Source organism: Pleurodeles waltl, chromosome 5 (genome assembly GCF_031143425.1).
Source record: "Pleurodeles waltl isolate 20211129_DDA chromosome 5, aPleWal1.hap1.20221129, whole genome shotgun sequence".
In the NCBI taxonomy this organism is placed as follows: Eukaryota; Metazoa; Chordata; class Amphibia; order Caudata; family Salamandridae; genus Pleurodeles; species Pleurodeles waltl.
In genome coordinates this window covers 757,351,360-757,367,210 of record NC_090444.1, presented here as the reverse complement: position 1 = coordinate 757,367,210, position 15,851 = coordinate 757,351,360, and the positions used below count along the sequence as shown (strand labels likewise).

At 42.7% G+C, this 15,851-nt stretch overlaps 1 protein-coding gene across 1 annotated transcript in view; it reads left to right on the top strand.

Moving 5' to 3' along the window:
* SYNE1 (spectrin repeat containing nuclear envelope protein 1) overlaps positions 1–15,851 on the top strand; it is a 1,478,055-nt gene that overhangs the window by 227,900 nt on the left and 1,234,304 nt on the right. The window contains exon 3 of the mRNA XM_069234720.1: positions 4,496–4,557. Within this exon, the coding sequence (XP_069090821.1) occupies positions 4,496–4,557 (62 nt within the window). The remainder of the gene's footprint in view (positions 1–4,495; positions 4,558–15,851) is intronic.

Below are 15,851 nucleotides of genomic sequence, written 5' to 3'. Positions count from 1 at the left end.
TTAGAAAGAAAACTTCTGCTGTCTCGGATAACTCACGCACTCCAGCAGGAATAGGACGATATTTAAAGGCGCTTGCTGCTCAGGTTAGAAGAAGCTGGACACTAAGCTAAAGAAATATCTGATTTTCTTGTAGCTTTATGTGGTGCAAACCCGGCCCGATGGCTTTGGATCGCTTTACATGGGCACTAGATTCATTTTTAGGTTTCGCCTGCACATCGCTTGCTCTGTGTTTGCGAAATCTCTTGCAATGAAACCAAATGAAAACTTAAAAGCGCTGACAAAGCCAATAGGTTTCGCCCATGCAAAATCTATTAGCTTTGTCCATTTTTTTCACATGTTGCACAGCAGTTGAGCTGTTGTGGGACACTGCTCAAAGTAAATAAAACCAAAATGATGCGGTCAAAGCTGGCCCCTTAGACTGCAATAAAAATATAATATAAAACAATAACAAAGCTAAAAGATGTTACATAGGCGAAACCTATTGGCTTTGCCAATGCTTGTTTAGTAAATATGGTGCTGCCTTGCTCTCTTCAGTCCACACCATGCAGTTCAGTAACGCTACTATCCCTGAAAAAATGGAATATTTGGCCGGGAATTTTTTAATAGTAAAATATAGTCTCTGTGAAGAGGAAACAGGGATTTTGCCATCTTTCACAAAGCCACAAACAGGTGTCCCTACGCGACAACTCTGGCGATAAATAAATAAATCCACTTGTCCAAGCCTCGTTTGCAGCGCACGGAAGCTATCGGGCTGTCCTTGGCCCTGTGTCAATTATCCAGGCTTTGACATCACGGGTTTCCTCTAAACTGGCTCGTGCCTGGGAAGTACGGCCGTTCTCCCGGAAAGCACCAAGACGGAATGATGGAAGGCAGACTGACATTTCGGCCCTGCAGAGCCCGGCCTACTTCCTGTGACAATAAGGATAAGAATATGCATCGCTTTGCTCTCGATAGCGACGGGCGAATAATAAAAGGGTCTGAGGTGCACAGTAAAGAGCATCATGAGAGCCACCAGAACGGAGTAAGCGCACCACGACCTAACAGAAGGCAACGGACCCAGAACCTCTGCTTTACTGGACGGATCAGCAGCAATGGCTTCCATGGTTCGTTATAAAGAACTTGGCGGCAAACAAATCTCGTCTTTGAATTTGGTGACTGCGTTTTTTCAGTACCTTCGGGGTAAGTAGTTCAGCTCGCGAGGGCCTGTATTCTGCTGAGAATGATGCTTTCCTGATGATAATTGACATTGGAGCCTACATTTTCAGTATTAGTAAAGAGAACTGACCAGCATAGCGTGACTGCGTTTAATAACAGGCAATTTCACATGTTTTTAGCCCTGTGGTCCCCAACCTGTAGTCCTGGTACCCAAAGAGATCCGCGACTGCTTAGAAAATTAAACAATATTAACAGATTAGGTCCCCAGCTTTCAGTAATGACTTAGTGGGGAGTTCCCAAACTCCAATAATGAGTCAGTGGGGGTTCCTGGATTACAGTAACCATAATGTGAGGGTCCACAGAAGTCAAAAGTTTGGGAACCATTGTTTTAGTCGGTTCAGGAGTGTGAAAGAATAAATGCATGCAAATAAGTGAGAATGTGGCATGCCTCGGAGATCATGGTGCTAGTTATGTTTTTTTATGTTAATTCTAACTTGTAAAGTGAAAGGAAAACGTTCACTGCTCACAGGGTTGTCGACTTTGTGCAGTATAGGCACATGTTGCATGTACCACTGACGATTATAGGCTTTGATATATGGATACATATTGGCTACCTCACTGGCGATTTGAGACTTTTGCAGTATTTATTCAATGGCTGGTCACATTAAGCTTTATTTGCTACTGCTAGGCCAAACGCCCTTTTGTGGGAGCATGAGGTTAGCTTGTTTTTCCTTGAGGAGTGCCCGATGTGGCCAGTGGGCCTGACAGTGGCGCTTCCCTTATTGGGCGCAGTGTCCTACTGCAAAACAGGAGTGACATGGGGTCAGGGGCAATCGGCACGTCCTTGTTCTCCTTGGGGCCAACCAGTGTTAAGAGTTTAGGCAAAAGTCTTACTTCTGCTTCATGAGTAGTCAATTTGCACAACCATCATAAAGAAAGAGGGTGGTCACAAAGGAAGGTGCTGACTTTGAAGTTTGAAAGCTTTATTATTATAGACACACTTAAGATTTATTGTGTATCGCAAGTAGCACGTATTGCCTGTGGTAAAAAAATGTTTTTGTAGCATTGATTTGGGTGGGCAGCTATATTTTGTTTCTAAGGCACCTTGGCAAGATGGGGGGGTTCTCCACACTCGGTAGTGATGGTGGTGAACAACAATATACAACAGGGAGATGTTAGCTCTGATTACTGTACCAGGGATAAAGCTCAGGACTTCAAATAGGCCTGCTCCTCATACAAGCATCTTTCATGTGAGTCAAGAATCGTACATCTGGGTCACAGCTGACCCTGGAGCTGCCCTTTGAGCTCTAAGTAAGAAATCCTGCACAGTTGTTCTAACACAGAGACACAAACAAATGCAGGATCCTAGACATGGTGGCCCTGGTTAATTCTCCCTATTCAGCTGATTGGGGCTTGCTCTGTGGCCCCATTTCCAGCTACTGGTCATCAGCTGCAACATTCAGTTTTCCATTACTGGAGTTGCATGACCCACAAGCAATGGCACATTGAGCTTTAAAGGTTGTCCTGCTAGCCCATCTGGGCTCTTTACCCGAGTTGACCTTCTAGCCCTTGCTGCCTAGTCACTGGTGGTTTTATAGTAGGTGATGGTTTCCTAAAAGCTGTGTTGAGGCAAATGTAAGTTCAGGGCTCAGCGTGATCAGAAGTTCAGATAGTTAACTCCTCTTCATCAAGCAGGCATGCTCCTGGAAGCCAGTAGGTGCAGAAAAGACCATCGACAAGCCGTTGAGTCTAGGTTCCCGCTCACTCATTCAGGTTCACAAACTGCCTATTCCATGGGATCAGTTAGGGCAGCATGTGCCAGAGGAGGCATAGGAAGAAACCTGAAAAGGGAAATATTTTGTACTTTTTAAAATTTGATTTATGACAAACTAACTGAGGTGCCTAACAGGTACTCAAAAGAGGCCATGCACAAGCAGCATAGACGAAAGACAGGGAAGATCCTCACTGACTGACATACCAATCGATTCTATTAGATAAGCCTCCCCACTCGGGTCTGCAGTTGTACTCCTGTTTAAAGAAATACGTTTCTTAAATCAGGATATCAAATGTGAGGTGAATTCCTGGAGGGATAATTGGGACCTCTTCTGGTGGAAAGGAGCTAATGCCAGTATGTTTGTGAATGAAACAGATGTAAACGTGTAGTTATGGTTTATGACATCTAGGGTGGGATGATGCCACATCTAATCAGTCCTTTAAGGTCTACTAGTCTGAAGCCGATACAAAAGTGGGTTGGTGTGCATTCAGTAACTCTTACCTGTGCGGTGCAGAAACCAGCAATTTTAAGTATAAAAGTTTTTCTGCAGACTCCCCTCAAATAAAGAGTTTAATTCGTTGTAGGAGACTAAAGAAGAGCGTACCCCGAATAATTCCTGTAGAGAAGGTTCCATCGTACTTATATTTATTTTGTTTACAAAGTCAGAAATATTACAACTCCGGATACACAAGCACAACCATCAACAAAACCGCACCAAAAGATTCGACAAATCAACAATTGACCTAGGTTACTTATCTCTTTGACTAATATTTTGTCCACCCAGTCCAGATGCTGGCAGTTGAACTGCCCTTTTTGGAGATATTTAGGGTCTTCAATAGGAAAGGATACAGCATTCAAAACACTTCTTGGCTACTGTAGAAAAAACAGCATTTGCAGCTTGATTTTAAAAGTAAAGATAAACAATGTTTCATATCATAGGGAGCAAAAAAACCTTCGTGAATGGGAAGCTCTGGCTGTGAGGCAAAGGAGAGATCCAATTGTTATGACAGCGAAAGGGAGGGCCATCTTTAATTATAGAAAAATCTTTTGCTTCCAGCAGTGGTAAAAAAGCTCATAGGAGTTCTGGTCTTGCTAGTGAGGCCCAAGCATCCACTCACTCCCCCAACCATTCGCTCACAAAATCACTGTCACTCACACACTCACCTCATAGGTGATGCATGGTCGACTTGCAGTGTGACTTGTGAGAAGTTCGCCCACATGCTTTGATCAGATCCAAGTGCTCTGTGTTACAATATAGTATGTTCTCAAGTATGACTTTATAAATTCGGTGGGAAAGTAGGTTGTTTTAACCAATAACTAATTTTGGTTTCACTTTGGTTTCAATAAATAATTTGAAAGAAGGAAAAAAAATCACACAATCATATGTTTCGAGGGCAGTTCATTGCCATCACTACTGTTAAGTTTTTTTGAACAAAGAACAATCTTGTTCTGTCTTATCCTGCTGGAAATTAATCATGCAGTGTGCACTGACAACTCGCCCATTTAAATGTAGTATTCACTGACCATATGCAGCGTGTAATTAGATGTGTTGTTCTTGTGTTGCAGATGAGCAGGAAGCTGTGCAAAAGAGAACCTTCACGAAATGGGTGAACTCTCATCTGGCCAAGGTAAGAGTGATAGCGGAAAGTATTTTCATGATGTTGGTCTGGCTCTAGACACCTTTAGCTGTGTTCCACAAAGCTCATGAAGTCCCAAATAAAATGATCAAAAAGCAGTATAGAGTGGGAGTTGGTTTGTCTCTGCCCTTTGTTGTTCTTCTTTACTGGTACTTCATTAGGCAGCTGTTGTGCTACCTATATTTCTTATAATGCTTTGAGGATCCCTGGGGGTCCGTGAGGCCTACTCAGTGGATTTGCATTACAAAAATAAGTAATATAATAATAAAATCATTACAGTTAATAATGTGTATATAAATAAAGAAGCAAAATTGAAAATGTGAAAACATTTTTCTGTATTTGGTTGTGAATTAAACAAAATAATTCAATACTGAAGCATTTATTTGATGTATGCTTGTTTTTTGTATTTTTGTGTATTGTTTTGATGTTCAAATTATAGAAACCATAGGCCCGGGTCCCTAGCTTCCAATAATGACTCAATGGAGATGCCTGACTTCCGGTGATGATTTAGTGGGTTTCCACAGAAGTCTAGAGGTTAAAAACTGTTGCTATAGAGAAATGGTTAACATCAACTGTGTCAAATGTGAAACAAAGGGAGCTCGAATTGTGAACTCTGTGGAAAAAAACAATTAGAAAGGGATCTATATTGTGAGCGCCATTACAAATACTAAAGCAAGGAGATTTACGCTGTTTAACATTGCGGGTCCAATTCACAAAGGTAGATTTAGAACAGAAGTCTAAGGGCTTGATTTAGAACTTGGCCGATGGGTTACTCCGTCAAAATGGTGTTGGATGTCCCGTCCACCAAAATCTAAATCCCATTAGTTAGAATGGGATTTAGATTTCAGCTGACAGAACATCCATCACCGTTGTGACGGAGTAAATCATCCGACAAGTTCTAAATCAGGCCATAAGTTTAGACCTGAAGTCTAACTGCATCATGCACAAAGATAAACTTAGACATGAAGTCCAAGTTTACTCGTGTGAATCAGGTCCTTAGACTTCAGGTCTAAACTTAGACTTCAGGTCAAAGTTTACCTTTGTGAATCAGGCCCTGGGAGACTAGCAAGGGCTAGTTTTCATTGAGAATATATGTCATTTCATGTTTATTACTTAGTTGTGTGCCAATTAAGGCATTTTTCCCTTTTAAACGTTACTAACAACGCTTAGAAGTTGATTTCTTCATCATCATCAAGCACTTTATTTGGCTTGTCTGAGTCAAAAAAGTCACAACATTTACAAACAACCAAAACATTTAAAATGAGAGGTAAAATACAGATGTCCTGGGATTAAAAACAAACCTCAATAACCAGAGCGTATCTTCGTAGCACTTGTTATAACGTTTAAAATAGCATAAATAACCGTGTCATTGCCCAACTGGTGCTAGTAAACAAAAGCAGCAGCATGTGACTTCTTTGAACAGAATAAAAAGATCAAAACAGTACAAAGTTCAATGAGATTTGTTCTGCCGACATTTGACTGTGGCAAGAAGGTAGAAATGAGAACCAAGTTCCTTTTTGGGGAAAAGCCAGCAGAAAGTGAATTGTTTTGAGGCGAAACCTGGTCCATAAAAAACATTTGTCTCAGTGGCAATAAACTGCAAATTAAGTGGCGGGTATGCTGGAAGACCATAGAGACTGCTCGCAGTCACACCACGCATGGTATCGATCCGTGCCATACAGTTATATTGTTTGAAGAGTTCTTTGATTTGTCTTGGGGAGATGGAAACTAAATTGTCTGGATTATTGTAAAAAGCAGAGGTGCCAAGCCTATCAAAGCTTGTTTTGATATACTTTAATCAGGGGATTTCTAGATGCTTAGAGGGTCACGCAGTCCCCTATTATGGTTCTGCATAACTGTGTCTCTGGGTTTCTCCATATCCTATGCCACAGCAACAAGCGCTGCAGCCTAACATGATTTTCTATGTTAGAGAACCCAACCTCTTCGTGACAGAAGATAACAGGGGTAGGCAGCGGGAAAGCCAACAACCTTCTTAAAAACATGTTTTCGATTATTTGCAAGGCTTTACAATTCGCATACCCCCATACTCCCACCCCAAAAGTGGCTACGAGCACACATTTGCTTTTAAAAACTCAAAGAATTTCTTTAGCCGGCTTGTGACCCTTGTGACCCAGCCAGTTAGAAAATCTAAAAACAGCATCTATTGTCAGTTAAAACTGTATCACTCTCACATTAAGTAAAAACTTCCATTTGAAGTCTACATCAATTGGGATCCAGAGGTAAGTAAATGGGGAGTTTTCATGATTACCTCATCATAGAGTAAACATTTTTTGGTCTTTGATAGTTTAGGACCACATTTCATCACGAAGTATTTGATGCGATTGGTCCTAAGGCCTGAGCTAACCATAAATTATTAAAAGCATCAAAAAGGAGCCCGTGGGCGTTGGCTGTGTGAGTGATGAGGGCAGCATCATCTGCATAAAGCAGAACGGGAACTTCTCTGGAGTTCACCTTAGGGATATCTTTTTCAGCCCTCGTCAAATGTTCTCCCAGGGAGTTAATATAGTCTTTGTGGTAAAAAATATTATAATAAAAGTTCAGCAATACCATATCTAAAGGCGTTTGTAAGGTAATTAGTAACACAAGATAAGGAGAAAAAGTCAATTTAGAGACAGTGAAGTCCATCAAAGAGACAGGCACGAAAGTTGCCAGGATCCCCCTGGGCCCATCCTGAGATCGAGGGGGTGGCAGGCACATGATAAGTGACAAAAACATTTATTTGTGAGGTGTCCACTAGCCATGTCTCCTGACAACAAATTATACGGTAATGGTCCACTATATTCAGCCACTCTGGGGACTCCTGCTTTGTACGGAGACCAGCAACATTCCATGATATTAAGTCCAGTATACCAGCCTGCTCCAATGGATCACTTATAGAGACTGGGGGAAGTGGAGAATTGAATCTTTCCTCCAGGACAAGTCCCCTGTTTGGCAGTCAGTCTAATTGCACCAAAGGAGACAGGATGTCAAACCTATTGGAAAGGGGGGGGGGGAAATCATGACACGGATTGTGAGACACTGAGTTGCACTTACTGCAACAGGCTGGGGGCCATGGCCCCAGGTGGCCAGGAGCCTATAAGCCCAGGGAGGATGGAAAAAGCCCAACGGGTAGGCTTTGATACCTTCCTAGTTGACTGCATTACAGACATAGGGAATGTAAGAGAGCCCGAACTAAACTAGGTCTTCTAAAATTAATTATCTCCCGTTAAAGTTTTGTGAAGTGGGCCAATCCAAGCGACCCTCCTTGTGGAAACAATTTCTCCTAAGACAGTGACACTCAAAATATAAAAGGAGTGAGAACGGTGAGCTCCCATTTCAAAATAGGGTTGAGATGTGGGTATATTTGCAGTATCCAAACTCTTGGCGGCCCTGGTCATTCCAAATTCTGCCCCAAAGCCAAGAGAGCGATTTGCCCGGTCTTCACCTGGGGCGGCGCCCAGGTGTGTCCTGCTCGTGTCCCGTTCAGCGGGATCTGGGGAGAACCTTTATAGCGCCTCCGGGTGCTTTAGTAGACCTGCAGCTGCCATCCTGCCATGTGGGATGATAGGACTAGCAGTCCTGTCCCCCCGGCTTGGAAACAACACGTTGATTTGTTCATTTATTGTGTGCTTTGTGAAGTTTTGTATTTTGAATTAACACTACCTCCCTGAGTCAGACTTGGACACCTCTGCCTCGCTAACTGGAATCGTAAGTGCTAAAGTATCCCCATGGATTTGACTAAGGCCCTTTGTTGATTTCTTCACAGGCATTTGATTAGTCAGCAGTATTTTAGCCTGCTTATGAAGTATCTTCTTTGCTTACAGAATGCTTGCAGAAACATTGTTAATGCAGAACCAGGTTCAAATGCTGTTTGGAAGGGTTTCACGTTGTGTTCTCTCACAAATACAGGAGGAGGGTCATCTTCATTACGTTCTCTGATGCTAAAAATAGCAATGGGTTTTACATTATGAATACGTTGACGAATACCACTGGTAGGGGCTTTTCATTTTTTCCAAATTAGATTTCTGGTTTGAACGAGGGCTAGGGTGGTCTGGTTTTTATTGCTTTCATTTTTAATGTTATATTTTAGTATTCAGCTGAATTAAAGTACTTTGTTTTATTTCAGAACTAAAAACACTGACTAGGCATTGATTTTCTAAGAAGTATTGTGCACTTTGCAGAGTTGTGAGTTTCTACCCCAGACTAACCACATAAGTAAGCTTTGGACTTTTCTTCATCTCTTCTCTGAGGGTCAAGTGCAAAGAGGAAGTGTGTGCTTGTGAGTTTGGATCCAAAATTTTGGTGGCCCTAGACACCAGGAGTAAAACATCTGTCACATTTACAGTCCAGTAGCCTGTGAGTGCCCTAGCACACTAATTCTCACATTGCCAGGTGAACTACTGTGGGAATGCATTGTTATAAAACACTGCCCCAGAAGAATCGAGTCCTGCTACTGTCCATGTCGCCCAGCACCTTCTTCTGTGGCACCTCAAGCTCCAAGAGCTGCAGCGATTGTCACCACTAAACAAATAAAACAGCAACAGCGTGGTATGCCACATGTTCCAGCATCATCAGGACTGGGGCAATGCAGAGAATGCTGCACTGTGGATATCGTATTCATAAGAAGGATTCTGCTTTCAAAAGAAATTATATGGTAGCATATGGAGTTGGCAGAAGAGTCTGCGGATGGCAGCAAACAAACAAATAGCCCAGCCTCTGCGGTGTGTTACTTGGCACTCCCCGAGCAGTATTGTTTTGACTGCTGACAGGCATCTCTCTTAGCTGCAGGTCCTCCAATCCACAGGGCACTGACAGTAGTTACTGGGGTCTGAACTGTGCTAGTTTATGTAGTGTGCAACTATGGTGTTCTACAAAGTATGTGCCCTTCAGCGTCTGCCCGCTATAGTGATACTGTCTGATACCTAATCAGCTGTTTCTGTGAAGCTCAAGCTACCTTGAATGTGAATGGCACATTGGTACACATGCACACTTTGGGCCTGATTTATACTTTTTTATCGTCGCATTTGCGTCATTTTGTTGATGCAAAAGTGGCGCAAACTTACAAAATTCAATTATATTTTGTAAGTTTGCGCCGCTTTTTCGTCAATAGCTGGTGCAGCTTCAGGTTTGGTACACAGCGTCCAGCATCAGCCGGTAACTGCTGCGGATTTCTTCATGTGAGTTTGGATGCAGAGTTTCAAAGCCAATGGTGAGTGTCTGCAGGCTCCAGGGACTCAGGTAGAAGAGGTATGAGACTCAGCTCATACATTTAATTGGTGATTGGTGACACAGAGTGGCAGACTAACACTACTCACAGCATTCTCACACCCCTCATACATCAGACATCTCACACTACCAATAGCACCGTCACATAATCACAGACAAGCAGTCACACACTGCCCACACCAATATCCCACCCCACACCGAGTCTTACACAAATGAACCATTGGCAGTCACACTACCAGAAGCACTCCAACATCCCTCACAGGATAGCAGTCACGCACTACCGGCACACACAACAACAATCTGGCAATATCTTAAGAAAAGTAATTCTCTGTGATTGATATAAGAATTATTAGAAACATGATGAATAAAATCTGCATGTCCCCACTGATGTAAGTCAGTTATATGAAGAGTGGTGGTGCTTCATATTTTTGTAATTGTAAGTCATATCTATTGGCTTTGCTTCTACTTTAGTGTCGTCTGACAGACAGAAGAAAATATTGCTATCACTTCAGCTATTGTGGCACCAATTGTTTCCAGAGCCTGGCAACACCGTTGGAATTATCACAACTGGAAACAAGCCCGCACTCTGGCTCTTTCTGACATGTACTTGTAACTCAAAGGCTCTGTTTGACAGATAGGCCAGGATGTCATTTCCGGTCTCTTTTCCTGAAGCCATCAGAGTTGACTCCCTTTAATGTTCTTGGCCACACGCCAGTGGAGGTAGTGAATGTTCCATTGAATGTTCCTGATTGGGGGGAAAATGGAGACTGACAAGACATTATACCCTTGACCTTAAGAAATATAAACCTCCAACTTATAGATAAAGCTGCATCATTACAAAAATATGTATTTTTTCTGAATCTCACGACAGGGATGAACATTTAATAAGTCCCTTATTTCCTATATTTTATTTTACTCCTGACGAGACATCAGTCTTAAAGTTTATAAATGCTCCTTTATTTTAGTCACTAACAGGCATGTGCGTTTATCTTAAGCAAAGTGAAACTGCTCTTTTTGAAACACTTACGTTACAATCGTACCACTTACCAAATGGCCTTTCGGCTATCACTTTAAAAAGCTCTGTGTTAAAAATATCAGAATATATTTGTTATTTACTTGAACTGACAAGCGAGGACTGTTGTTTAAGTGTTCGGTACTATCATACAGGTGTTACGTTAAAATCCCTTCACTGCAACCCTGCTATTTAATATGTCAGTGGTCCACAAATTAAGCACCATTAATTAGACATATTATCACTCATTGGTGGCTCACCCTTATAGGCATTGAGGCTTCGGCTGCCTTGGGTTTTGACCCTTTTTATTACTCTAATATTGAACAGTAGCCTATTTTTCACTATTGCTAAATTAAAATAATTCTAACTTTTGCAATGAGCGAGGGTTAAGCAGTTGCCTGAATTAATAAAGTGATGTCTGAAGGCTGTTTCAGACACATAGGAATACCTGTACCAGCCATTAAATGTTTTTTAGGTCAGAGTTACCAGCCAGAGCAGTTGTCTCATTTGCTAAAACGATCTTGGAGGCATTCAGATAACTGACCTAGGAATGCATGCCGCCTGGTTCTTACCATTGGCCTTGTGGTCTGTAACTCCCATGTTCTGGCTTTCTATTTGCTGGCTTTATTTGCTTTAGGCTGTCCAGCTTGAATTTGTCCCTCCCATCGCCCAAACCTTGTTTACTGTATTCTTTCATGAACTCTCTTTCTGCAAACAGTCCTTTACATGTTGTTCTTATCTTGTCACATTTGGTATGCATTCATAGACAGAGGTCAAATGTCAAGCTCTCTTCCAGGGAGCTTGATGTTTATTTGTCTTTCTCTGACTTCAAAATGAGAGAATCTATATGACAATCCTGCTGAGTACCCATGTAAAATGAGAAGGGATGTTCTTTTTTTTTCGTAGCACACAGAAAAAAATAACTGTGCTGCTGTCTTAGAATATATCAGAATTAGTACAAATGAAGCACATTTTTATGGTGGAAACAATATTTGAATATGATCAAAACACACCAATATATTAGGTGAGAACATTCGCACACATTATTGTTTGTGTGCAGTACACCATATTTAAGTGCAAATGTAATGTCATTTCAACTGAAAATGTGTTTCTGTAATGGCAGTGCACTACCACACCATGCGTACTCCACACTACGCTACGCCAATCCACTCAATTCCATTCCCTCTATGCCACGCCACTCCATTCTACAACACTACACTCTATGATATGCCACTCCACTCCACTCCCCTACAATCTCAGACACTCTGCGAGATGCCACGTCACTCAACTCAATGCCACTCCAATCTATTCCATTCACTCCACACTACTTACCCCTCTCCATACTACCACACTCCAATCTATCCCACTCCACTCCAATCCCACTCCACTCCAGTGTACCACAATCTACCCACCTCACTCCACTTTGCTACAATCTACCCCAATGTACTCCACTCCAATCGACACAACTCCAATCGACACCACTCCACTCCGCACAAACTACCTCACTCCACTTCATTCTACCCCACTCCACTCCAACCTACCCCACCCAGATTAGCCTACCCCAGTCTACCCAACAACACTCCGATCTACCCCAGTTCCATCTACCCCACTTTAATATAACCCACTCTAACCTAGTCTACCCCACTGTAACCCAATGTACCCCATTCGAATCTAAACTAACACACTCCAACACAATCTACTTCAATCCACTCCACTACGATCCAATCTACCCCATTCCACTCTACCCCAATCTACTCTTCTCTACTTCAAGCTACCCCACTCCACCCATTCTACTGCACTCCACTCAAATCTACCCCACTCTGCTTCTTTTTACCCCAGTCTATTCCACTCCACTCCAATTTACCCCACTCCACTCCAGACTCCACTGCAATCTATCCAACTCCTCTTCACTTTATTCTTCCCCACTGCAATCAAATTTACTGCACACCAATATACTATACTCCACTGAAATCTACCCCACTCCACTCCAATCTATCCCACTTCACCCTAATCTACCCTACTCTAATCTACCCCCAATCTTCCTCACCACAATCTACCCTTATCTACTCCACTCAATATACTCCACTCCACTGCAATCTGCCCCACTCTAATTTACCCCACTCCACAGTTCCACCCCAATCTCCCCACTCCAATCTACCCCATGCAAATCTACCCCACTCCAGTCTACCCTGATCCACTCCAATTTACCCCACTCCAAACTACTCCACTCCAATCATCCCTCTTCAGTCACCCCTCTTCAATCTATCCCAATCTAATCGACTCCACTCCTTTTCAATCTATCATACTCTAATCTACCCAATCTACCCCACTCCACCCCAGTCCACTACAATAGATTCCACCCTTCCCCAATCTAGCTCACTCTACTCCAATCTCGACTCCACTCCAATATATCCAACTCCACTCAATCCCACTCCACTCTACCACAATCTACACCGCTCCAGTCTACCTACTTCAATCCACCCAATCTCCTCCACTCCACTCTACCCCAATTTACCACATTCCATTCTACTATGCCCAAGCTACCCCACTCCGTTTCACTCCATGCTACCACATGCCTCTCAAATCGACCACATTCCAGTCCACTCTAACCCACTTCACCCAATTACACCTCGCTCCACCCCAGTCCAATCTACCCTGCCCCACTCCTCCCCAAACTACCCTACTCCAATCTACCCAATCCACTCCAGTTTACTTCACTCCACTCCCGTTTTACCCCGAACCAGTCTACCCCACCCTAACCCAATCTACCCCACTCCAATCTACCCCACAGCACTCTATCCAACTCAACTTCAACCTACTCCACTCCAATCTACCCCAATGCACTCCAATCTCCTGCAATCTACTCCACTCCTATCTCACTAAAATCTACCTCACTCCACCCTAATCTGCCCCACTGCACTCCAATCTATTCCACTCCAATCTATCCCACTCCACTCTAATCTACCCTACTCCACTCTAATCTACCCCACTCTAATCCAGTCTACCCCACCCCCTTCCAACCTACCCCACTCCAATCTATCTCACTCCAATCTACCTCACTCCAAGATACCCCAATCCATTCTGTTCCACTCTTCCCTAATCCACCCCACTCAACTCTCATCTACCCCAATACATCCCACCCCAGTGTACCCCACTCCTCTCTAATCCACCCCAGTGTACCCCACTCCTCTCTAATCCACCCCACTCCTCCCCAGTCTCCCTTACTTCACCTCAATCTACCCCACTTCAATCTACCATGTTAATCTATCCATCTTCCCACTCCAATAGCCCAATCCACCCTGCTCCATTCTACCCCACTGTACCCTCACTCCACTCTATGCTAACCTACCTCACTCCACTCTAACCCCAATGTACCTGATTCCACTCTACCACAGTCTACCCTGCCCCACCCCCACCTTAGCCCACTTCAAGCCACTAACTTTTAGGCATGCTGAAGAGCAGCCACACTGGTGTACAACATGGGTAAAAGATAATTGAATAGGCGAGACCCATTGGCTCTGCCACTGCTTTTTCAGGGCTGAAAATGTTCCAGCTGTTGCCTCAAAGGCATTGCACATCCAGGAGCCACCACATTTGTGACATGCTGCATCATCACCCACACTTGCTCCCCTCGATGCTTTAGGCTCAAGCTCTGCAGTGCCCAGGTCTATCTGTCAATCAGGATTTACCTCACCCTTTCCCATCTTATCACAGGGTGAGGTGGTGTCAGGAGCCTTATTGACCCCACCTGACCCAGTGATAAAATGGGAGAGAGTGGAGGTTCAGGGTTTCAGTTCCCTGCTGCAGTGCATGATTCAAGACGTAGCTGTATGACTGCCCCAAAGGTTCATCTAGCACTAACTGAATTGGAGTGGTACAAGCAGCTAAAAGTAAGCAGACACATTCTCAAATGTTGTGTGTGTGTGTGCGAGTGATTGTATGCTTGAGAGCATAAATATGTGTGTGCATGAATGTGTGAATTATAGTGAGAGTCAGTTATGGGGCAGTGAGTGAGCATAAGTGAGAGTTAGTGACAGTGAATGTAACTGCGAGTGAGAATTAGTAGTCACAGTATGTAGGAATGAGTGAGAGTGAGAGTGTGTGAGGCTGTGAAAGTAAGTGCAAGTGAGGATGAGTGAGTGGGTGAACATGAGTGTGAGGAAATATAAGTGAATATGAGAGATTGTGATTTAGTGAGAATGTGTGAATGAGAATGAGTGAGTGAATGTAAGAATGAGAGAGTTAGTGAATGTAAGAATGAGAGAGTTAGTGAATGAATATGTGAGCTAAAGTGAGTGAGAGCATGTGAGCGAGAGAACAGGTGTAGCTTTGAACTTCTGAGCATGTGTGTGTGTGAGAGTCAGTTAAAGTGAATGACGGCGTGAAAGAGGGAGTGTTCACATTGTACGCTTGCTAGTATTCATACATAAGATTGCACTCCTCCACTTTCAAAGATCATCAGCCCCTACTGGCATAATCTGTTTTGGACAGTAGAGAATCTGAAAAGGGAACTGACTCAAGTCAATAACTTATTCATGCAAGCTCAGCTGAAAGCTCTCAAAATATCCCTATATATGCTTCAAGCTTCTACTTTACACTTCTATCCTCAGAATTGATCAGCTGTCTTTGCTGAAATGGTAATATAGCAATAGCCTAGTAGCAGATAGGCTTTTCGCCTGATTCTAATACATATAAAAAGTCTTAATATAGCACTACCTTACATGAAAGATTTTTTGTTTCTACAGGATTGCATCCTCAGGTAGCATGCTGTCTCAAAAAGCCTTCTCTACAACCGTACAATGAGAAAGTTACTTTGATTTAAAACTTCCAATTGTGGCCTTACCTTTGATCCTTTCAAATGACCCTCGTCTTACTTTTCATACTCAGTATTATTATTATTATTATTATTATTGTTCTTATTAGTATTATTATTGTTGTTGTTATTATTATTACTATTATTACTACTACTACTTTTTTTTAGTTACAGAGAGATGTTCTAAGGGTATATCCTTTCTTTTTTTATTTTATTTTTTATTTTATTATCATG